This window comes from Varanus komodoensis, unplaced genomic scaffold (genome assembly GCF_004798865.1).
Source record: "Varanus komodoensis strain SLA01 unplaced genomic scaffold, ASM479886v1 scaffold2, whole genome shotgun sequence".
NCBI classification, from domain to species: Eukaryota; Metazoa; Chordata; class Lepidosauria; order Squamata; family Varanidae; genus Varanus; species Varanus komodoensis.
The window spans coordinates 29,671,099-29,694,881 of NW_025335568.1; the positions used below are offsets into that span (position 1 = coordinate 29,671,099).

The window sequence follows — 23,783 nt, forward strand, 5'->3', positions numbered from 1 at the left end:
GGCAAATCTAGATAGCATACTAAAAAGCAGAGACATCATCCTGCCAACAAAAGTGTGTATAGTCAAGGCTATGGTTTTCCCAGTTGCAATGTATGGCTGTGAAAGTTGGACCATAAGGAAGGCTGAGCACCAAAGGATTGAGGCCTTTGAATTGTGGTGCTGGTGGAGACTCCTGTGAATCCCTTGGACAGCAAGGTGATCAAACCGGTCAGTCCTAGAGGAGATCAACCCTGACTGCTCTTTAGAAGGCCAGATCCTGAAGATGAAACTCAAATACTTTGGCCACCTAATGAGAAGGCAGGACTCCCTGGAGAAGAGCCTAATGCTGGGAACAATAGATGGCAAAAGAAGGGGATGGCAGAGGATGAGGTGGCTAGATGGAGTCACTGAAGCAGTTGGTGTGAGCTTGAGTGGACTCCGGGGGAGGTGGAGGACAGGAAGGCCTGGAGGAATGTTGTCCATGGGGTCACGATGGGTCGGACATGACTTTGCGACTAACAACAACAACACAGGTAAGTTTAAGACAAAGATACTTGAAGGACTACTGCTACCCATGCCAATCTGCTGATGTATTAAAGTAGTGCTTGAAGATGGTGCTTCTACCATCTGAGAGAAGGAAGACAGCAACTAGAAAGAAAGAAAACTAGCTTTTTCAGTGGTGGCTTCCCATCTGTGTAATTCTTTTCCCAAGGAAGCCTGCCTGGCACCAATGTTTAGTGCCAGGAAAATATAGTTCTATTCTTCAAGGCGTTTTGATGTACTACCCTAACATGTAATTTAGTGTAATTCATTTCCATTGTCATATTTATTTTCTTTTGTTTTGTTTTTAGTGCCATGTAAACTTTAGGAGAGAAAGTGAGTGAGTGAGTGAGTGAGTGAGTGAGTGAGTGAGTGTTGTGGTGTGAAGGGAGAGGGAACTAAGTGTATTAACCATCAGCAGTGTGGATGAATGCATGAACATATAAGCCAAGGTGCATTGTGTGCATCAGTCTCCCATCATTTGCTAAAGCTGGCGTGACTACAGGCATATTTCTAAAATGGTTCTAAACTACAGTGGTTTTGCAATGCAGTTGTACAAAATTGTGGCGATCTGCCTGTTTCACATTCCCTATTCAGGATTTCCATTTCTGAGTTTAATGAATATGTGAGGAAGAGAACAAGGAGCCCACCTCCACCCACCTCCACTGGCATCCTTCTCATCACTTTATTATCTGATGAGTAGGACTCACCTTAAGTGCTTGAATCCGGAAAGCACCTCTTAAGAATGTGATCTTGTATTTTCAGGGTTTAATGTCATTAACACAGTGATATTTACAGTTGTAATTGCCCAAGTTAGACATCCTACCTGTATGGGTAGTGTCCAGGATCCCGAATAGGGTTTCAGTTTGCATGATGTTGTAGGACTCTGTTATTATTTAATTCAGAAACTCCACTGGGAACATGCCAGCTCCCTTGTAATTCTTAAAGTATTTTTCCAAACTCCAGTCTGTTCTTGAACATCTGATTTGAGTAGAAATTTAATATGTCCTTGCGACTAGGGCTGAAATGGGCCTTTGACCTGATGTTTTCCAAGAAAATTTTCATGTTGTGATTCATCATTTTGAGTTCAAAAAATCTCATTCATTCATTTTTCTTAAACTGATATAAATTATGAGCTACACTTCTATTAAAGAAGAAATATATGACTTTTTATAGTTGGCAATAGGTTTAAAAGTTCAAGAGTATAACACAGTACTTAATATCACCTCCGAAGTTATATGCAGCTGTATGTAAGAGGTATATATGTAAGAACAATATTAGGAGTTCAAACTAATGGGGAAAGTTAGAATGTAGTGGAGATTAATGTAACTCAAGGTGCAAACTAGGAATTATGCTGTAGAAACAAGATCTCTTGGTCTCAGATTCATCTGAAAATGCCTTCTTTCTAAATGTTCTAAGCCAGAAATCTTCAAGTGTGAAATGGCATGGGACCACTGAAGGGGATCTCAAGCAGGGACTACAGTACGGAAACCCTCTTCCCACATTTATGGGCCCAATGAAAATTATCCCTGCCCATTGCCAAAGATGATATTTGTCTTGAGAAAGAATCTTCAGTCTTTGAGTCAGTAACATCTACAGTTCAATAACAAATAATTTCAAGAAATCACATTTTGTAGAATCATGTTATAGTGGGGAAGAGTTAAGTTTATTCCACGCCACATTCTGATCAGATCCTATGATTCAAGTGCAAACCATGATTTAATGGAATGTATATTTTAGTTCTCTGCTTGGGATTTATGGATATAACCATATTCAAAAGTCATTCTATCTACAGTGTACACAGTTTTTCCAGTATGTTTTGGGAATTAGCACATATATTTCCATGGAATAGTAGGAGAATGTTTAGAATGTACTATATGACCTGAAGAATGCATACTAAAGGAGGCCATTAAGATTGCAAGAGATGCCATTGTTCCAAAGAGTATTCCCTGTTGCATTAAAAATCATGGGCTGTAAAATATAGAAATACCACAACCCAGGGCAACAGCATAGATTTTCTACAGCATTTATTAACATGATGCAGGCCATGTAAGTTCTGGCAGTCTAGAAAGGCGAACTGTATTGTTTCCTTCTTGCCATCCTCATTAATTTTGACAGATCTGAGTAGTTTGCATTTTTGCACTAGCATGTTTTGATTAACATTTTTATGCTTTAGAGGGCTTGCTCAGCAAAAGTGGGCTTGCAAGGCAGATTGTGTAATGTGAGGAGAAGGCCATTGATACAATTGGATTCATTTAAAATTTACACTAGTCTAACACAATATAACTCAGAATTAATATAATGCACAGATTTTCTTTTCTTTCCAGCTGCTGTTTGTACTCTAGGTTGCCATGTTCATGTTTCCACATTTATGGAGAATGTTGAATATGCTATTTTACTGGGACAGTTTCTGTTGACTTTGAGCAATAGTCAATGGTCACATGATTACATTCATCCAGACATGCCATTTGAAAAGGACGGGAAGCAGCCAAGTCCTGTGTTCCACTCTCTTCCATCTCACTGTGTTTATCATAAACAATTAAAAAGACTACATGCTAGTGTTACATGACAGACAGTAAAGAATCTGCTTGCTTGTTTGTTTGCCTTTTAAAAATAAATAACAGTGATGACTATTGGACTTAACTAGATATCATTGCTACACTATGAAGTATTAAGAACAACCACCACTGAGAAAGAGAGAGAGAGAAAGATCAGTGTGGCTGATCCTAGGCATATTTCTTTGTCCAGTGGTATCTGCTACCATGTAAATGTGCATGAGTGTTGCTATTAAAGTAGGAGTGTACAACCCAAGTGCTAGGGACCAAATTGAGGCTTCCTGGGGTCCTAGTGTGGCCCTACTTGGTTCTGCAGGTGGCCATGGCACTTCCTACTGACCACCAATCATTTGGTGGCTCCCAGTGTTCGCATAGCTCATCACCGATTCGAAAAGTCTGCCCTAAGGCTTCCTCACTGGCACTAAATACAATAAAACATGCTGGTATTTTTAGCATTTGGGCTTGAAATGCATCTTGCTTACAGCCTCAGCTCCATGGAAATGCTGCCCCTAAAAGCATTTCCAAAATAGAATTCCTACCATGATCCACATCCCTGCTTTAATGGGGAAAAGAAGGCTTTGAAGCTGATAATTTTGTTCTTTCTGTCTACCTACACCACCAAGTAATATCGAATAGCTTCATTATAAGAATTAGAATAATGTTTGTGTGCTGTGAATTCTCTTAAGGCTAACTGAGCTGTACCATAGCTAGCTGAGAATACAGCAGTGATATTATTCTCCCTCCCTCCCCCCTCCCCCCGTTTCTCTCTGTCACATACACACACACACCAGAATGTTAGAATCATCATATTTTACCAAGGAAATATTTTTATCTACAAATGATCCAATCAACTATTGTTATAATAATAATCTCTCCGACCTTAACAACAAAAGATGCTGAACACTTCTATAATGTTTTTTGTATTAATGCAGTGAGTGGCGGTGGTGGTGGTGGTGGTGGTGATTATAGTAATAAAGACAATGAGAAAGAAGAATTTTGCATGTATGGCACATATCTCCAAAAGTATGTGCTTAAAAATACTACTCCCACTTATCAGCAATGACCCTCTGAACTGATTCATATAGCCAAACGGCATGGGAACAACGTAGCTTCTGTAAGTCACAGTGGGCTGCAGTAGTCCTTTTAAATATACTGAACCCTTGCATGCCCCATGAAGGATGTCTTACTTTTGTACTACCCATTCTCACAGGATTTGGACAATATTATGAGGGGTTCAAATATTCAAATTTCTCCCCTCTTGTCTTACAAGATAAGCCACCGTGGCCTGTGGTGACCATGCACATTTGGCTGATGTGTCCTGCAAAGACTTGCAGTTCAGCAGAGTTCCCAGAGTTCTTTCTAATGGAATCCCATCAGCTCCCTCCCTGTCCTCTCCAGCTTCATGTATCCTCAGTAGTTCAGTCACACAGATCTTAATTAGGCCTCCCTCTGACCTTGTTTCTATGGATCTACTTTCATGCTCCTTTATGTTCTTCTTAGTTACCTTTTGCTCTAACCACATCCACCGCTCATCATATTGTATTTCGTTTCTTTTTTAAGCCCTTCATTGTCCTGATTTTTTTAACAAATTTTCCCATACTCATAAGCCTCCCCTTCCAAGAACTGCATGTATATAGGTTTTTTTCCCTTTTTTCTATAAAGTGGTGGTGAATTTGATCGAGTACATGTGCATTCATACTTGTCAGCATCTTCTAGTAAATGTTATGCAATGTGCTGAAGAAACTAAGGGGATGAGGACCTTGAGAGGTATTGTAAAATAGATTCATGGAGCAGCCAGGTTCTGGGTTATGGAGTTTCAGCTTTTTGCCAGAAAAACTAATTAGTAAGGTGTTTCACTGGTGCAGTTTGATCGAAACAAGAAGGGAAAAAGGAACGTGGTGGGGTAATGGTCAGTAAGAGCCACAGCCTGAGACACAAAATGAGGGTATGCAGTAATTGTTCAAAAGGCTCAGCTTCTTCAGAAGCATGATTTTACATGAAGCGGTTTGGAAATGAAGCCCAAATATTTCATTTATCATAGAGACTAACTGCGGCCAAGTACAATGTATGATCCTATTGCATTATAAACTACTGATGTGGACAGAACCTTTTGGTTTGCCAATTCTTATACTTCTGACATCCCTTTGCCATCCAGCATTTAGAACTACAGATCTCTTCCATGCATTATGGTCTTCAGTCTATCTGAACTTAGCTATGCCCATCAGATAGCTCTTGTGGTTGAGTTATACAATAGTCTTGGAATGCTCTTATCTCTTCTGAGAATTATTTTGTGTGGGAGGGTTCTTTTAATTCTTCAGCTATATGTATTACAGCTTTTCCTTTGTGGCTTAATAAAGTTTTAAGTCCTCTACTGTTCAAAATAAGTGCTGCAGAAAAGGGCAACCAAAATGAGCAAGGGACTACAACAATTCTTATATGAGGATTGTTGCAGGGTTTTTAAGTAGTTTAGAATAGAAAGAAGCTTTACGCAGAGAGACAAGATACTGGTATATATATTTATGCATGAAAAGCTTCCTCTCTCATAAGAACCCTGGGTCAACCCATTAAGTTGAATGGTGGAAAATTCATGACAGGAAAAAGGAAGTATTTCTTCATACACCACATGGTCCACCTGGGGAATTCACTACCACAATATATAATGATGATTACCAACTTGTACATCTTTAAATGTGGTTCAGACAAATTCATGGAGGATAAGGCTGTTGATGGTTACTAGTCCTCATTGTCTCTGGTACACTGGTAGCTAGGCAACCTGAATGGAGTAGCAGTACTGCTCTTACGCCCTTCTTCTGGGTTTCTCACAAGCATCTGGCTGGCCGTTTTGTGAACAGAATGCTGCACGAGAACCTTTCAGAACTTACTCAGCATGCCTCTCCTTAAATTCTTGTATTTGCAAGTAAGTCAATCTAATTAAAAGCAATATGTTATACACTTCTTTTTTCCTGTTTTCTTACGTATTGCTACATAGGCTTTGGGATCCTTCAGGATCAAAATCCTATGTATGATTTTTGTTTTGTTTTGTTTTTGGCTTAAGAGCCATATAATGTGAGTGTTGCTGTTTTTCCTGCCAGACATTGTTTGCCAATCCATATTAGCTTTCAGTTCAATTCATCCCATTTCTTGGGGCACCTAGGATAAAGTTGAAAAGGCTTTTCTTTAGAAACCCCATTGTACTCAACTGGAATTACTAGGGAATCCAAGTGTTTGCAACAATCTTAATTACCACTGTGAACTTTATAGGTCAGAAATTATTATGGTTTAGTTCTTCAGCCAAGCATGCTTCAGGATAAAAAAATCAGCAGGTGCTCTGGTGTTTTTCACTCCATGGTCTTTTGAAGATACAAATGGCTTCATTCATTATTTTTTCCCACTTGTAGGCTTGTCTGGTTTTGCTAACAAGGCAAGGAACCCCTCCTGTGCCTCTATAGAATAAAGGTGCTAGGATCAGTCAAAGCCAACCTTATAACACATTTCTAAGCACTACATAAGTACAGTGTTGTGTGTGTGTGTTGGGGTGCTTCTGAAAAGTATTATACATATTTATAATACATAATTCATGTAAAAGTAAACAGTATTAAGTTTCATGGGGCTAGTTAAAAGAAAATGTAAGCAATGCCTAATATGTGTTTTCAGTCCAATTATTGTTTTTCAGTCATGTTTTCTATGAATGTCTTTTTTACAATACAAGAAGTCAAATCATGTTCGTTGAAATGGTTTTGTTTAGCTGTAAGCTAGCTTTTATTGAAACTGTCATTGGCTTCCTGGGGAGAAAGATTTCCTGGCTGAATGCAATTTATTTCCTAAGTAAAAATAAGCCAAAACATTTTTTCTCTTGATTAAATTTTAAATTGTTATTGTTTAAAACATATTTCTGTGGTACTTAGAAATATGAATATACAATCATTGAGATTATAATTATTAAGTATAATGTTTGCAAATCCTGTCTCTTTTTCCTATTTATATTCTTGATAGTTTATTTATTCTTTGGGTCAGCTAATACAGCTGCTGTTTCCTAATACAGCTGCAATCCTAAACATACTTGCCTGACCAGAATCTCATTGAACTCAGTGAGTTGGTAATGCATAGGAATAAGGAAAAGTTTTTTTGGTCACCACGTAGTGAAACTGGGCCACCTGAAGATGATTCTACTGAAGATGAACCAACAAGTTGGGCTGAATTTCTAAAAGGTCCCTAAAATCATAAATCATTGAAGATAAGAACCTTGCTTGCCCCTTAGACTTGGGAAAGGTGAAAGAGGTCAAGGTAGAACTCATACTTACATTGCAGACTTCCTGAATAAAGACATACTTAGCATATACCTATTAATTGCATGTGCCTCTAGTTAGTTATAGCTAATCTAAGTCATAATGAATACAAGAGTCTACTCTAAGTATGACCATGATTCTACTCAATTCAACTGTATGTCTGGAACAAGCACAACCAATTTCCTTCCTGTATGTTAGTGTGCAAGGAAATAATCACATTGCATTGTATTTGTTGGGAATTAAAGAGGCAATTATTCTTGATGTACTTTTCCGGGTCAGGGTGGCACCAACTTTTTGAATGAGAACTGTGTCGTCTGGGAAATGGGATCTGTGGGCATAGAAATGGCAGAAGAGGGAAAGCTATCACAAGGCTGCTATTTCCCAGTGTTCAGGGGCACCTTGGAAACTGATAGGGTTTGGAATTGCAGGGAGGGGACATGAAGCATGGATAAATAACTCTATTTTCACTTCATTTCAGTTGTGCATATGTTTATTCTCATTCTATTTCCACATCAAGCTGAAATACTTTTTCTTTGAAATCCCCACAAAAAATCATGTTTCAATACATTCTGAAATGGTCTTGTAACTTTTTTTCAGAAAATACACATTAAAAAAAAGCAACCTTTCTCTTAAATGCCTTTTTTCTTTATTCCATAAGATAAGTTGCAGTCTTGAATTTATAAGAGATAAGCAAGACTGTTAAGAACAGGACATCCTGGAAGGCATTCATTCATAGGGGTTGTCATAAGTTAGAGATGACCTGGTGGCATGTAACAACAAAAAATCTTTTTTTCTCTTAAAATGTCTATATATGTTATCCTAAAATATGCATTTTGGTATGCCCTTTGGACTGAGAATTTGAAGAAGCGAAACATTTGAAGGATAACATTTGAAGACATTTGACTCTGTACATTAGTCCTGAAGGTGTACATCACTGTGAAACTTGGACATAATGGCATTCTTGAGCATTCCTATCCTGGACTCCTAAACAATGGGTGTTGGTATGGCTAAGGGTCATTCTTGAAGGGCAGACTGTGTTGGAATGCTTCTGAGGAATCAATCTTTAAGGCAGATATTTTGTAGCATTATCTTTTTACAATGTTCAGTCTTCCCTTGAAAAGGGATGTGGAGGTTAATCTTTGCAATCCAGTGCTTTCCAGATTTGACTTGATTGTTGCAGTCTTGAAAGGAATTATGTATTGTAATGTAATTTGCATTTTCCCTCTCCTTCAGAAAAGCATGTGGAAGTCAAACTAGTATTCAGTCTTGAACGCCCTGAACATGTGTACAAGATTCCATTCTGATATTCCAGGCTTCAGTGAAATTTATCACTTTACAAACAAACTTACAAAGCAAATTTATATGCCCAAGTCCTCTGTCATTACACCAAAAGCCTCCCTTCATCCAGCCAATTAACTTCTCATCATTCTTCTTTGGTTACAATTCTTGTTTTCTTTCAGAGGTTGATACTGAAGAAATTTGTTGCTGCTCTGCAATGATATCTGCAAAAATCATTAGTGGCTATTATATTTCACTGCTTGGAAGTCATTTTTACATAATAAAGTTGCTCTGGAAATGAATGGTATGCAAAAAACGAGAACTAAGCAGTTTCACTGTTATATCATGGTCTCTAGAGTGATTAAGTAATGTTGAAGATTTTGATGGGATCTATTTTAAAAAAAACTTCAATAAGTTCACTTAGATCTAAACATCTATTTTTATTACTTTAATTGCTCGGTTATAGACAATCTATAACTTTTTATTTTAAAACCTTTTTATCTAAGCATCTTTTTATCTATTTAAAATGTAACATCAAGAGCCACAAATACCTTGTTGATGTTTCTAATGTCACGAGGGTGGAGGGAACTTTGAGGATCTCATGCCTTCTCCCCCGTCCCACTCTACTATTAGTGGTTTGGACACTTATGCATTATCCTCTTTCCCAGTAATCTTTAGCAGAAGTCTTAATTCCTTGAGTTCCCTGAGGAATGTGTTTCAGACTTCTTTGGAAACCACTGGGCTCTTGTCCACCCTTTCTTTGCTTCGCTCAAGGATAGCTTGCTTGCAAACCCTTCACTGGCTGTGTGGCTCACAGCCATTCCAAGGCTGCCTTTGAATTTAGCAAGCAGCCTTCCCGTATGCCCGAGATGATTCCCCACTCTCTTCTCCACAGGATGAAATACATTTCTTCTTCTCCACTCTTCACTCCACAGGATGAAAATGCAAGCTCAAATACTATGATTATGTACAAACTTAACACTTAGCAAGTGCAGCAAGCAAGAAACCCAATCAAAGCAAGATGTTACGGTGCCATAGTTTCTGATACAGCTGTATGGATTTGGCTACATAACATGCTGATCCAGCTCTGTCAGTAGTGAGTATTATTGCACATTGATGCAATAATAAGGTAGTCTATCAGAACTAGGGTCCTCCAGGATTTCTCAATAGTATCCCCCACAACTGTCGAATATTCTTCTCACTGAGGCCTGACTGGCCACCAACATTGCCATCTATTTGGCATCAGGTTAAAACTGAGAACAGTTTTATTCTCTTTTCTCAAACATTGCACATGATGGGATACCTCATTTGTTTTAGTCAGGTCTAGTTTTTATTGAAATGGTTGTAGATGTTTAAATGTTATAAACTGGAATTTTACACTTTTTACTGTATCTTTATTTTTATTGTATCGATTTTTATTATACATTGATAAATTGCTGTGAACTACCCAGAAAACTTTGGCTATTGGTTGTTATGCAACTAACAACAACAGACAATGCAAAACACTAAGTGATTATAGCATGCACTTGTCCACTGGCTTGTGCACATGCCTGCATATTTGGCTTTCCTCTCCGTCTCAAGATTAAAAGGGAACAAAATAGCCTGGAAAATATGGAACATTGTACAATACTGCATGTGCACTACATTACAGTCACAGTCTGTGGCTGTAAAGTTTGTGCTATTACTTTTTTGCAGGGGGAAGGGTTGAAGAACTGAGCAAGGCACAAACGATTTTGAGAAGCAAGAATAGCAAAAGCATTCCACAATCTTTTTGTTATTCCACAGTGCAAAGGGGTAAAGTGGAAAACGCAATAGAAATAAGAAGGATTTCATGGAGGAAAAGGATACACTGTAAATAGGCAGGACTCTCTTTATGAAAATGCATTTCCTTTAAACACAAGAAAGGTCATTTTGGTCAATCTGTTTCTTCTTAGGGCCCTTACTATAAATCTTCTAGGAAACACTTGCGAAACACTTCAGAAGTATGTAATGGATATAACAGAAGAAAATGTCTGCATAGGAGGTGTTAGAGTAAGAAGCATACACACACGTCACACCACACAGCAAGGTTTGGATGATTCACTTCTAATGTATTGTGGGCTCCATGGTCTACCATCTGATTCCATTTGCCTTGAATTCAACCAACCATCTAGCCTGATGAGATTAATTCCTTTCTGGGCTCAGTGTAACAGGCTCTGGTTAATGTACCAGTAGTATGGAATTACACCTGTAAACTTAATTGCTCATTTATTAATTTACTGTTGGTGACATTTCTACCTTTAAATTGCAGGTTGGTTTCTCTGCTGCGAGAATAGTAATGTACACACCACTGAAATCTATCTATTATTAAACACTGATACATTTCACTTAGTTAAATATAAAGTTATAAACTATATGATTCCCAAATGTATAAAATTCCAGTATTTTACCCCCAAAGTATCCTATGAAAAGGTGCTTGCCAAGTATTTGTATCAGTTTGGCAGATGGCTAAAACAGATTTTAATGGCTGAAGGTAATGCTAGCTGCAGGAAGCTTAGTGTAGGCTTTAAAGAAAATCACCAGACTTTACTAAAGGGAATGACACACTGTCTGTAAGAGTAAGTCCTGAATTCCAGGTTATTCAGGTGTAAAGTATAAAATGAGTACCCTCCTCCCATTCTTCATTCTGTGTTCAATTAGTAGGGAAGTAACAAATAGTAGCAAGAACTGCTCTTACATAACTTTCCTAAACATTGCAATACTGTTCTTAGACTTGAATAAACCATTAAAGGAAGAAATTAAAAGGATTTTCACAAGCCCTGCAGTGCATGGTAATTACTGGAAAATCCCTTTAAATTGATGTGCATGTTGGTTCACTCCCCAAGGTGAGTTGATCATGCTCAGGCAGTATAAATGACAAAATCAGATTTTTTCTGTACCACCACAACCCACATCAGAAATGGGTTTACTGTGCTCTGTGCAACCTACATACATGTTTGGCAACCCTGAACATGAATACATTCTGTGAAAAACATGTACACATACCCAAACTTAAGATCGCATTTGAAAAATGCTTTTAAAATGCTGCATGCTGAAGTCCTTGATTGTTTGAAGAACGTACGTTATCACATTTGTTTATGGGGGAGGGAGGTGTGCATTTCCCCTGTTAAAAATGTTCACTTTTCCTGAATGAACAGTCTAAAAAGTAGGACACAAACAAAACTGGAAGTGAGTGAAAGCCGGCTTAGAAGTGAAGTTTGGAAGTTGGAAGAATTTCTGTGAACTCAGCTATCCATGATTCTCCCTACCATCATCTGCACATGAAATAAGACTCTTGCATCCCCTTAGTTTTACCCCTCTTTGTTTGTTTTTTTAAGTGAACTAAGCATTGTGATGGACTAGCTATATAATGTCAACCACACCATTTTCAACTTGCTTTGTTCAGGTGTCAATACTGTAGTGTACCAGTACTTTTGCAAAGGCAGATCAGAGCTCTTTGTAGAATTCATTTAATTTCCCAAATACCTGTGAACATTTCACAAAAAGCAGTGCTGTATTAATTCAGGTCAATTAGGTTAGCACTGTCTGCATTAACTGGAAGCATCCTTACCCTGCGTTAACTGGCAATGTAGCGACTGAAGCTAGGAACTCTTGCTTGTAAAGCCTGTGCATCACCAGTGAACCATCTATGTGCATCACTCTGCTCCTCTAAGTGCACATATTGAAACCTATACACACTAATGTTTTTGTGTTTCCCAGTGTTGCCCAATGTTCACGCATTCATGGACTGACTCTTAAAATCCCGACATGTTTTCAGTCCTGAAAGCTCTGCTACTAGCAGGAGTTCCATTTACTTCCTGGGTGTTCTTGATGGCAAAAGCATTTTGAGAATGCAAAACAGACATTCCCTGGAAAGGTCAGCAAATAACTGGAACAATTACTTAAGTCATATTATTTTCAAGGAAAGCTAAGAGGAGTGAGATGATTTGCTTTGACTTTTTTGTGGGTGGGAGAGGAAGCTTTATTCAGTTCCAAGTTTTTCAAGCAACATGGAAGTAGACAAATGTCCAACTCTTTACTATGTCACCACACACTCAGTGGGCTTTTGAAGGCATTTAAGTGTCAAGAGTAGAGCTAACCACTTGTCCACACTGCCGACTGTTCTTGCAGCTCTTGGCAGATTGCCCAGTTTGTCTGTCATTCTTTGCCTTTCGTCCCTTTCTTTCTGATAAGAAACTACTCCCAGGGCCCATGAACACATGCTCCTGGCTGCTAGGGGACACACAGTCATTAACAGAAATAATCATCTCTGTGGAATGAAAACCGTGCCCGCGGTGTGCATGAGCCACAGACAAGACATAAAAGAAAGACTGTGTTGTTGGCTTGCATGAAATCTAAATGGTGCTTAGATTTATGTTTTGCCTTTCCCTGCTTGCCCTGGAGCAGCTTAGCACAGCAACACCATAAATCTTTGCACAAACTGATTTGACAGAATATTTAGACATATAAATGAGTTTGTTTCAATCAGGAAAGCCAGTCTAAGAAACACAAAGCTCATCTTTGTTTGGGAATGTAAGGCAGGAAGTATACATGGGACAGAAAGGGTTGGATCAGTCCCTGGATCTAGTGTTTATTTCATTATTTTATTTATTTATTTAGAAAATGTCTATGCCGCCCCATTCGCCGAAGCCTCGGGGTGGCTCACAAAACATTAAAATATAATACATTAAAAATATAAAATGAATTAATAATATAAAATAAGTCACCCTGGCCAAAGAATAAAATAAGGAAATAATATTAGCAATTAAAATGACGTTTGAATAAAAAGGACTTCGCCTGACGCCAAAAAACAAATAACGACGGCGCCAGGCAGACCTCTCTGGGGAGCGCATTCCATAGATTGGGCGCCACCACAGAGAAAGCCCTCCTCCAAGTACCTACCCTCCTAATTTCCTTCCCGGAGGATTCCCAGAGAAGGGCCTCTCCCGCAGATCTCAGGGGGTGGGTGGGCGTATATGGATGTAAGCACTCCTACAGGTAGCCAGGACCCAAGCCATTTAGGGCTTTATAGGTCATCATCAACACCTTGAATTGGGCCCGGACTTCAATGGGAAGCCAGTGAAGCTGACGAAGGACTGGAGTCATGTGAACATAACGCCCAGTCCCCGTCAGCAGACTGGCAGCTCTATTTTGAACCAATTGAAGTATCCAGACCGTCTTCAAGACATTAGACAGTATATCAGAATTTCTCTTTTAATGACAGCAAATTTTTGGCAAGCGTGTTAGGATTAAGTGGTACAAATAATGGAATCCAAGTGGCTGTGTATAATATAATGTTTATTCATCTGTTTCCTCATAGTTTAAAAGGAATAAAATTTCTCGAACTCATGCATATCTTTACCCACCAATATTTTGGTTTTTTATGCCACAGAAATGCTTTTTCCAGGAAGGATTCCTCACTCAAGGAGATTTAAAAAACTACTCTACTTTACCAAAAGTAACACTTCCATGCATCCCATCCAAACACAACAGTTGTTTCATCTACTAATATCTCTTGAGCTATTTTTGTCTTATTGTTAAACCATCTTGAGATTTCACTAAGTGACAGTCTAAAAACAGTTTTAAACAAATAAATAAACAAACTACCTACTTACAATAATTCAATTTACCAACAGTAGGTAATAGATTGTTTTGTCTTTTTAATCATTCTCTTGTATTCAGAGGCTTTTTATATTAATGGAATCTAGATCAAATTGCCACCATTATTGTAACCACTCCCTGGCTTGAGCAGCATGCACTTAAAAACCAGAATAGATTTTTGCTCTGTTATCTGATGATGTATTCTGGGTGCAGTGGAACTCTTAAATCTAGACCTCACACTATATGAAAGCCCCCTTTGAAAAGAAAGTTGCCTTGTTGTGTTCATTATCCTTATGAAAATTGAATGTTAAATTAATTAGGATGGGTTAAAAACAAATAGTTTCACATGACAGATTAAGAAAAATTATAACAACAGTGATGATGGCATAGGTTACAGTTTTGCCTGTTTGGGATGGGTTGCTAAATTTGATTCATTCATAGGAGGTGTAGCCTGGTGGATAGAAAAAATATCCACTAAGGTGGGAATACTTATGCCCTGGTAAATATCATTTCTAATTTACTGGATTCTGTTGTTTTCATTGTTCTTGTTTTGTTCTGAGTGACTTAAAGCCCTGTTTTAATCCTTTATCAGCAAATAAAATCAAAGTGGTGATGAAGCAGAATTTCTGCCACTGTAGACTGCAGCTGCAGAACTGCTGATTAGGGTTCGAACCCTTTCGGAATCTGCCCCTCCAGAACCTGCAGACTTCATCTCATGCTTTGCCTGGTCCTTCAAAGTTAACCATGGTTCAGTTAACCATGAGGAAGTCTACAAACACTCATGGACCCCTAGTTGCACAACTAGCAACCTTCACCAGCCATTCCTGGCAACCAAGCTGCTTCTCTACTCGCTGGTGTCAGCAACATCTCTGGGCATGAAATAATGGCACTGCTTGCACAGCATGAAGCACTTGATTCCTGGGTGTGCCCACCGGGAACTTGGACACTGGGCCACTGCAGCACAGACCAGAATCCAAGAAGCTGAAACAAGGGAATCTGATAGATTTTCTACACCATACAGATTCCTTGCACAACCTGTTATTGCTTTATGTGGTGACCAGGTGCCTGCACGCAAACCCACCTGAGAGTGCAAGGTCTGGTGTAGCAGTGCCTACTGGTACCAGCTGTCAGGATCAAAAGTAAAACAAACCCATTTTCCTCCATTCCCAAGTCTTCTCCTGTAAGGCTTGACTGGCTAAAGATTCCACTGGGACCTTTGTGTAGGGCTTTTTCACAGCCTACCTGTGTCCTTAGGGGAATACAGCTAGTTTGCAAGTTGTATTCATCAAATTGCAAACAACATGGGTGTCGAAACAGTGTGTGACCAAAAAAGTGATTGGCTATTGTGAACCTCCACCCTTGCACCCCTAAAGCACACCATGTAGTTTTTGGTGAAGACAGAGTAAACGATTTATTAAGGGCTCAGAAAAAAGTATAGAATGAAAAAAAGATTGGTCAGATTCTAGGCACCCAAAACTAAGCTGTTTGAATAAGCAAATTGTGTGTGTTTCAGTACACAAAGCAACAAACAGTTCAGAGTAGTAAATCAATGGCAAAGAACAAATGAAGGGGAAAATATCAGCTAACACAGTTCTACACTAAGCTGGTTCGCTGACACCCTCTATATCCATACCAAAGTTCTCCTAGGGCTGATTCAGATGTTCTCTCCTTTGTTTGGGGGGAAGCTCCCCAGGGCACCTGTCCCAGAGAAACCTTGAGCAATCTCTCCACATGCCTGCCTCAAGCTCCCTTACTTCCTGGGAGACTTGCTCTTTGCCCTTATTCTGGAAGACAAAGACCCTGAACTACTTTTTCCAGTGGAATATACCTTTTCTGGTCCTTCCCTATATTCTGGATGGAGATTTCAGAAGAGTCTTTTGGTTTGGGCTATAGATTTCCCATAATGGGCAACCCCAGCTCCAATTCTAATGTTCAGACACCTCCATAGTTTACTATTGAATAGACTGGTTAAGTGGCAGTGCTTGGCCTACAGATGATCTCAGCCAGCATTGCAATCTGCATTACAATGGTGGCAGAGGTGACCTGGCATTTTGCTTAAGAACAGACCTGCAGCTGATAGTGAAAGGGAGGTTTCTCCCTCTTGTAAAAAGGAGTCAGTATAGTGGGTGACTCCAAGCGAACCATAATCCTATGGCACTTGCATGAACCTACTCGCAGCTGCTGTTCCTGATGTTCCACTGCAGCAGGATGTGAAAAGTCCCAGTATCCTGGTATTTTATGTTAGTAAAATGTGGATAACATTTACTACTTGGTGTCTTTTAGTGGTTCAGATTTATTTGAGCAGCCATATGTCTTACTGATTAGGCATCTGAGACTCTACTTTGCAAGAAATAAATATCTAGTAGAATGCAGGATTAGGACTTTCCCCTTCTTTATCTGTGAAATCATGAATCCACTGTTTTATTGTAACTGGAATCAATGAACTAGAATATACTTAATATACTTTTTTCTATATTTTATTTAAATATTTATTCCCAACAGTTCAGCACTTCTACTTCTAAGGTGGCTGACAAATACTGCTTAAAATCCAATATGAAAACAATAAAAATCTTAAGACAGAAGATGTAACAGAAACATATTGATAAGAGCATTGATTCAAATAGTGCTTTAAAAGACCTGGAGAATTAAAAGAGCTACAAAAAGATTGCCATTGCCAAAAAATATAAGAATAGGTGCCAGGTAAGCTTCCTTGAGCAAAGTATTTAAAAGAGGAGGGTGTCACAGTGGAAAAGGACTTACTCCCTAGTAACTAAGCACTGGATTGCCTCAGAAAATATTCTACCAATTATGAAAGCAGCTGCACTGCCTGCCAGTCCAACTCAGAAAAGAATTCAGTGTTTGCACTTACCAGTAAAGTCTCAAATGACTTCATCCCCAAGTTTCTAAAGAGCTACCGTATTTTTCATATATGAGACGATACTTTTTCTTAATAATATTTACCTAAAAATGGAGGGGCGTCTTATACACAGGGGCCAAGAGGAGAACCGCAGTTGCAAAACTGCCGATACCTTATCTCTGCAAACTAGCCTCACAAGTGAAACTTCCAATTGCAGAGACAAGCTAACAGGTTTCCTCCAATCATGAGCCTTACGTAAGTGACATCAGCTGATGCTGCGGAAAGCGTACAGCCCAGGGATCCTCAAACTTTTTCAGTGGGGCCAGTTGAAAGGTGGTGCTTGCAGCGGGGAGGACAGGCACTATCGCGGGTGCGCTCGGGGAGGAGACTGGCATGATTGTGGGAGCACACATGGGGAGTTGGAGAGGTGGCCGGCGCACACGCGCGGTGAAGCAGCAGCTTGCTTGCTCGGAGATCGGTAAGAAAAGTGGGAGGCCTCCTATACATGGAGGTGACTTATAGATGGAAAAATACAGTACCTTCTACTGTGTGAATCTGTCTGCAAACATGGTCCTCTTTGAGGCCTTCTTCTTGGTGCACCTTTCTATTATTTGGTTGGTCCAAGATATATTTAAATTACCTGAAGTTTCTGACAAGTCTTCAGGAGCAGCTTCACATATCACCAGTGTATGAAGATCTGTAACTATTGCCAGTTCTGTTGGTGAGATCAGGAGCATGACTAGCTTCTTCAGAGAAAAAAAAAGTAGCCTATTGGATTATAATAGTATTACATTACCTTTATATCCTGCCTTTTTTCTTCCAGTGAGGAATCTAAAGTAGCTTTTATAGCTTCATTTTATACTCACAATGACAATCTGATGAGTTCATGATTGGCCCAAAATCATCCAGCAAAAGCTGTACAATAAGTTTAGCAAAGCCATGTATGAAACCCAAGAAGTGAGTTCAGAACGGATCAGTAGACTGTCCTGTAATTATGTTTAGATCTTAAGCATACTTTTAAGCCACCTCTACCCTCCTTTGTAATATGTTCTACTTCTTCAAGAATTATGTTCTTCCTGTCATGTGTAATCCTACTAATGTAGTAAGTGAAACTTACATATGCATTTCCCATCAGTAGGTATTCACCCCTTTTCAAGTCTTGATCAACTGATAAAGTTCTTTACCACACTATGTATACCAAGGGATGTTCTAGACAGTGTGCCCTTTACTGGCAGGCCCTTGTCAATGAGACTTCCCATTTTCTATTGAAACCTAAGGAGTTAGAGAAAAGGAACCTGAAAGCAGTTGCCCAGCATCTATGTTCCTCTGCACTTTCAAAAATAGTGCTAGCGTGCCAAAAAAAAAAAATGTGTAAGACATCTGGTAGCCTCTTTCTTCTTAGATCATATTCCATTTGTAATGCTCTGAAGAAGCACATGCAGAAGAGCACAGTGGTTAGTAGAACGAATTATCAAATAGATGTTTGCTTTGCCAGTGCAAACTATACTTGCCACATATAAGCTGGCTCAGCATTCTTGTGGCCTGTCTGTTTCCTTGCTTTCACTAGGCGGCTGAAAAGATTTGAAGACAGCAAATAGTATTGTTTATGCTTCATAAGCAGAAGATCTCTTAACCATTTTGTAAACTCATAATCCCTGTTCAGGCACTCTTCACCTGAATAAGGAAAACACATGTCACCAGCTCTGCCTTGCTCCTTTGGCATATTTGTCAACTTGTGCTCATGAAGGCAGAATGAAAAATAACTATCTGTGGAAAGGTTCCATTGGCTCAAAAAGCCTTCCCGCCACAGAGGCTGACATGCTGTAAATCCAGGAGTTGCAATCCAGTGCTCAGTTACTAGGAAGTAAGTCCTACCAACTACAGGCATATTTTGTTTTCAATATACTATAGTTTCATCTCTGATTGAAACTAAACTCTTTTCTGTACACAGAGCTTGTGTCCAGTCTCCCCATTTTAAACCACTGGAAGGTAAATGGAGTCTAATGATTAGGTGACTATGAACCAAATGGGATGGAGACTCCATGTTTTAAGACGAGGGTTGTACTCCCCCAGTGGTGGCCTCACACACATCTCAGTTCCCATCTCTCATGGAAATCTCCCCAGTCAGGCCCACTTGGGGCCAACTTTGTTATATTTTTGGGTTAGGATAAGACCTTTGCTCAGGTACTTGGCAACATATTGAGACCTTGACTTTTGTTGCTCTTGTTATTGTTTAAATATATTTTATATATATAATTATCTCTATGTTGCATCTTTATGTGCTTGCATGTATATGGAATTTATAATGCATTTTTAAAGTTTTAGTCTTGTTAAGCTTCTCAGGGTGCTTCAGGTATTAAGTAGTACAGAAATTGAATAAATTAAAATGAAATGAGGGTAAATGTGGGAACTCTAGGCTCTTCAACATGGGCGCAGAATATCCCAATCCAAAGGACTTTAAGGTTCCTCAAGTTGATCAAATGTAAAAAGAGAAAAGAAACTCTTTGAGGAGCTAGATGCTGAACTCATGACCTCCCTACCCAATGTATGTATGCATATATGAAATAGATGCAATGTGAGTTTGACACAGACATGAAATAGGATATACAGGCTAGAAAAGTGATTCCGTATTATTCATCATGAAATGGTATGTGTGTATGTGAAACATATTATTTTGAAGGAATGAATTGTTTAGGTGACATCAATTCATTACTATGTGCCAACGTATTTTTGTGTTTGCAATGAGAGTTTGTATGCTTATTACATACGCCTTATTTGTGTTGTGTAAGAAGACAGATATCACATTCACTGTCAGTATGCAAACCCTTTTTAATGTTAAATGCAAAAGGCTGTAATATCTTCTTTTAAAAGCTGCTGAACAGTCCTAAAATGCAGCTTTTCTGCTTTTAATTTGTTTTTGGTTTATTTTCAAATGAAGTTCCTAGCCCCCTGAATTTAAATGGATCTTCAACATGAAATACTACTACTGTAGTTTAGGAGGTGTATTGAATTTTCAGGATAAATTAGACAGTGCAACTTCTGTTGCTTTTTCTTTTTCATCATTTTAAGCATTCTGAAAGCCAGTCAGCAAATCTTTCTTTCATTTAATTCTCTGAACATTTCATTAGTTTTCACTATTTAGGCTGTCTTATAACATAGCAAGTTATGTTTGTTAGAGCTCCCTTAGAAAAAGAAATCTTGAGAGTGCATAGTCAAACAGAACTTAAAAGCTCTCTCTCTCACACACACACACTTTAGCAAATGACAATTGCACATTGTGAATTGGGTTCTAGTGGTAAAATGTCAACTTGTAGCTGAAACATTAGCTGTGCATGATATATGTGGTATTAATAAATAAATTGCAGAGCTTCACAGCTGCTGTGCCTTGAAACAGGATCTGGTGAAATGTAATAGATTTGGTAGGATGACTACTTTCTCTAGCTGTATTCAGTTAAGAGCCAAGCCTTGATTGGCAGCAGTAGCATACAGCAGTCCATCTATCTTTTCTGTGCCTTTAGGATTGTTGTTGTGCTTAAATTAATTATCAGAATACCACAGCAGATTTCTTTTAACACGGAAGCTCTCAGGCATTTAATTCTTTGAAAAAATAATCTGTTTAATTATAGAGTTCTGCTTAGGCCTCTATATTTAATGCTGTATCAGCAATGCCTATGCAGATTTTTACATTCAGGGGTTTTAAGTTGACTATTGAATTCTCCAGGTGCAGATTTGGCATATGAGAGCCAGACCCAAGGAGACTGTTATTTATATCTAATTTAATTAGTTCCTACTCACTTCACTGAATTATTTACTTCTAAATAAAGGTCCTTTCAGAGCCACTTCCAAATGGATTGTCCAGGGCAGATGATACCATTAAAAAAAACCCTTTCCAACTAGGTATCCTCCAAATGTGGTAGATTAGAAGACCAAGAATTTGTCTGGGAATGCCAGGATTAGTAGTCCAACATATCTGGATGGCACCAGGTTAGGGAAACCTGCTTTGGCTGAATTGCCTCTTTGAAGGCTTTGTTTTATGACTGGTTGTGCAGAAGGGTAGATGAGCTACAGGTGAACTTACTGAAGATTTGATAGAATGCAAGGAGATGTATGTGTATAAGAGTTAAGCTCTATTTATAATTGCCTCAAAATTTAGTCTATGTTCAGTGGACAGCAGTCATTCATTCTGACGCACCTCTTGTATAGATCTTCAACCAAACTTTAAATTTGAATTATAAATTTGCCTGGGTATGTGGTGGTGCAACAGCAGGTTAGATAGTTGGAAAATACTGCTCTTAGCACAGATGTTGTACTTTGAAACAAAAATACATAATGGGGATATAAATTGTGCAATATAGTTCAGTGGGTTTTCCCCAGTTATTAATATTCACTACATTCATATATTTATCATATTCATCTGAGATTTGAAGCTTCATTTTATAGCCCAGCATATGTTTTCCTGATCAAATAAATTTGTTCTTTTTATGCATTGTTCAAACATCTCAAATTGTATAAAATGTGCAAATTTATCGAAAGACAAAAAACTAATGTTTAGAATACAAAAGCTCTGATTTCTATACTTGGATCATTTTCTCTCAATGTATTTTTTAAAAGAATGAATGAAATCTTACGTGATTGATGGAGAAGCTGAAGTACAATTACATTTCTGTCTGTTTGTTTACTTTTGTTGACATTTAAGTTGTCGCTCTGTTTCTTTTTTCACTTTTACTAAACAATCTGCTTTCCATGTGCTGAAGGCAGCTCCATCCCAATCACACCATTATCTCCTTGGTGGTCTTCACATTTTGGTGACCACTTATTGGTTTGAGCCTTCTGGGAATCCTGTGCTTTCACTATATATATAAACCAGCTGCTGTCTGCCTTTTCTTTATTGGGAAATTATTAGTGTGTGTCTACCTAACAGTGGAAAACTAAGTTCTTATCCTTTTAAATGCAGCATCAGCAAGCCTGTGTGAACTAAACAATCATGGTTGGATAGAAGGAGTAAACAGAATTGGCAAATATTTCAGATGCTGTCATTAATGCCAGTAAAGTATATAAACAGAACTTGTAAAAAAATGTGTTTGGCTTTAGATGCAAAGAAAAGAGTATATCCCAAGGGATGTTAAAGACAATGTACTTCTAATATCAACTTTTGAAATTCCAAAATGCTGTCAGACAAAAGGGTCAACAGAACCAATTTTAATGCTAAAAGTTGCACTCTTTTTTAGTTGTTAGACATGCCAATATGTAAACATTTCAGGGAGAATTTTACACCACCTCATCTTTATGTCAAGCAGCATTTAATGGTTGAATGGTCTTGTGCCCCAGGTCTTGGCAGCTATCCTCCAGGGGCCAACTTTGGGGGATTACATTGACAGTCAATCAGTGGACCATGTCCAATGTAAACTAGACTAGGACCATTTAAAATCAGTTACTATCAACAAGTTAAATTAGCTTTATGCAGTCTAGAAGTTTTTCTCAGAAGGTTCCATAATAATGTGGAATTTTAACGAACACTGTCTTATTTCAGTTTTTTATTTGGAATGCCTAAACATTAGATGGTGCATGCTTTATTTAATTTCAAGTTAAGTTGAGTAACTGTTAACTTAATGCATGAATCATAACTCCCCCTCCCCCTTCTGCTTCTTCCAAAGGTGGAAATAACTCTTCAAGATGTCAATGACAACCCACCAGTGTTTCCTACGGATATGCTTGATCTTACTGTAGAAGAGAACATAGGAGATGGGTCTAAAATAATGCAGTTGACAGCCATGGATGCTGATGAGGTAGGTGACTGTTACTTCTTTGAAAAGTCATACTACAGAAATTCATAGCCATGATGTTAGAGTTAAACTTGCGGCCTGACTTTTGCTTTTCATGGAAAAGTAAGAGTGTTAAGAGTGAGGAGGAGGAAGGCTAGGCAAGAGTGTTTGGGTGTGAGTGACTCTAAGGGAAGACTCTTGGATTTTTTTCATAAATGCATCAGGCAGAAATCTCTTAAATACTGGAAAGCCAAGGGAATGGTCTGCCTGCGAATGCATTTCTTTCATTTCTTTGTGTCTGCATCACAAGTCATGATTTGCAGTCTTTGTCCCTATGACCAGCTTGCAGGACTGAAGGTGGAGTATTTTATTCCTCTGTTATTAAGTCTCTAGTGATGTATGTCTGCAAAAGTGTGGATGTCAGTAACAAGACTAGGCAAAGGTACTTTTAGAACCCATTCTATCTATTCATCTATACAAAAGAATGTTGCACATAGCAAAATATGATAATGCATTTTGCTAAGATTCACCTTAGATGAATTCTACAAAGAAATACACATGAACATTACATAACTACTACACTTACCTACTGCAGTTGTGAAAAAAGGCTGTTCTTAAAGCTTAGCCTTATTCCACTTTATCACATTTATTACATTCACATTTGTGCTGGAGCATCTTTCTATTTTACATGTTCATCCGTAGTGTATATAAATCTGTCAGGGACTATAATCTTATTCTCTGCAAAACTGAATAAGAATTTAGTGAGGAATCCTCTTCTCCTGTGAACACTTGAGGAACCTCAAAAAGATATTCTGCTCCAGTGTAACAATATAAAATGTTTCATTTAACTTATTTTATTACCTTTAATAGTAAAAGAGAGATTACTTGGATCCATCTACTTCTTTCA

The 23,783-nt window shown here is 38.4% G+C and overlaps 1 protein-coding gene across 4 annotated transcripts in view; it reads left to right on the top strand.

Moving 5' to 3' along the window:
• The window catches only part of FAT4 (FAT atypical cadherin 4), a 131,085-nt gene that overhangs the window by 53,501 nt on the left and 53,801 nt on the right, over positions 1-23,783 (top strand). For all 4 annotated transcript variants that reach the window (XR_006414543.1, XM_044428455.1, XM_044428456.1 and 1 more), the window contains exon 2: positions 22,769-22,900. Coding sequence is in view for 3 of the 4 variants with exons in the window: in XM_044428455.1 (XP_044284390.1) it covers positions 22,769-22,900 (132 nt within the window). In the remaining variant the exon portion in view is untranslated. The remainder of the gene's footprint in view (positions 1-22,768; positions 22,901-23,783) is intronic.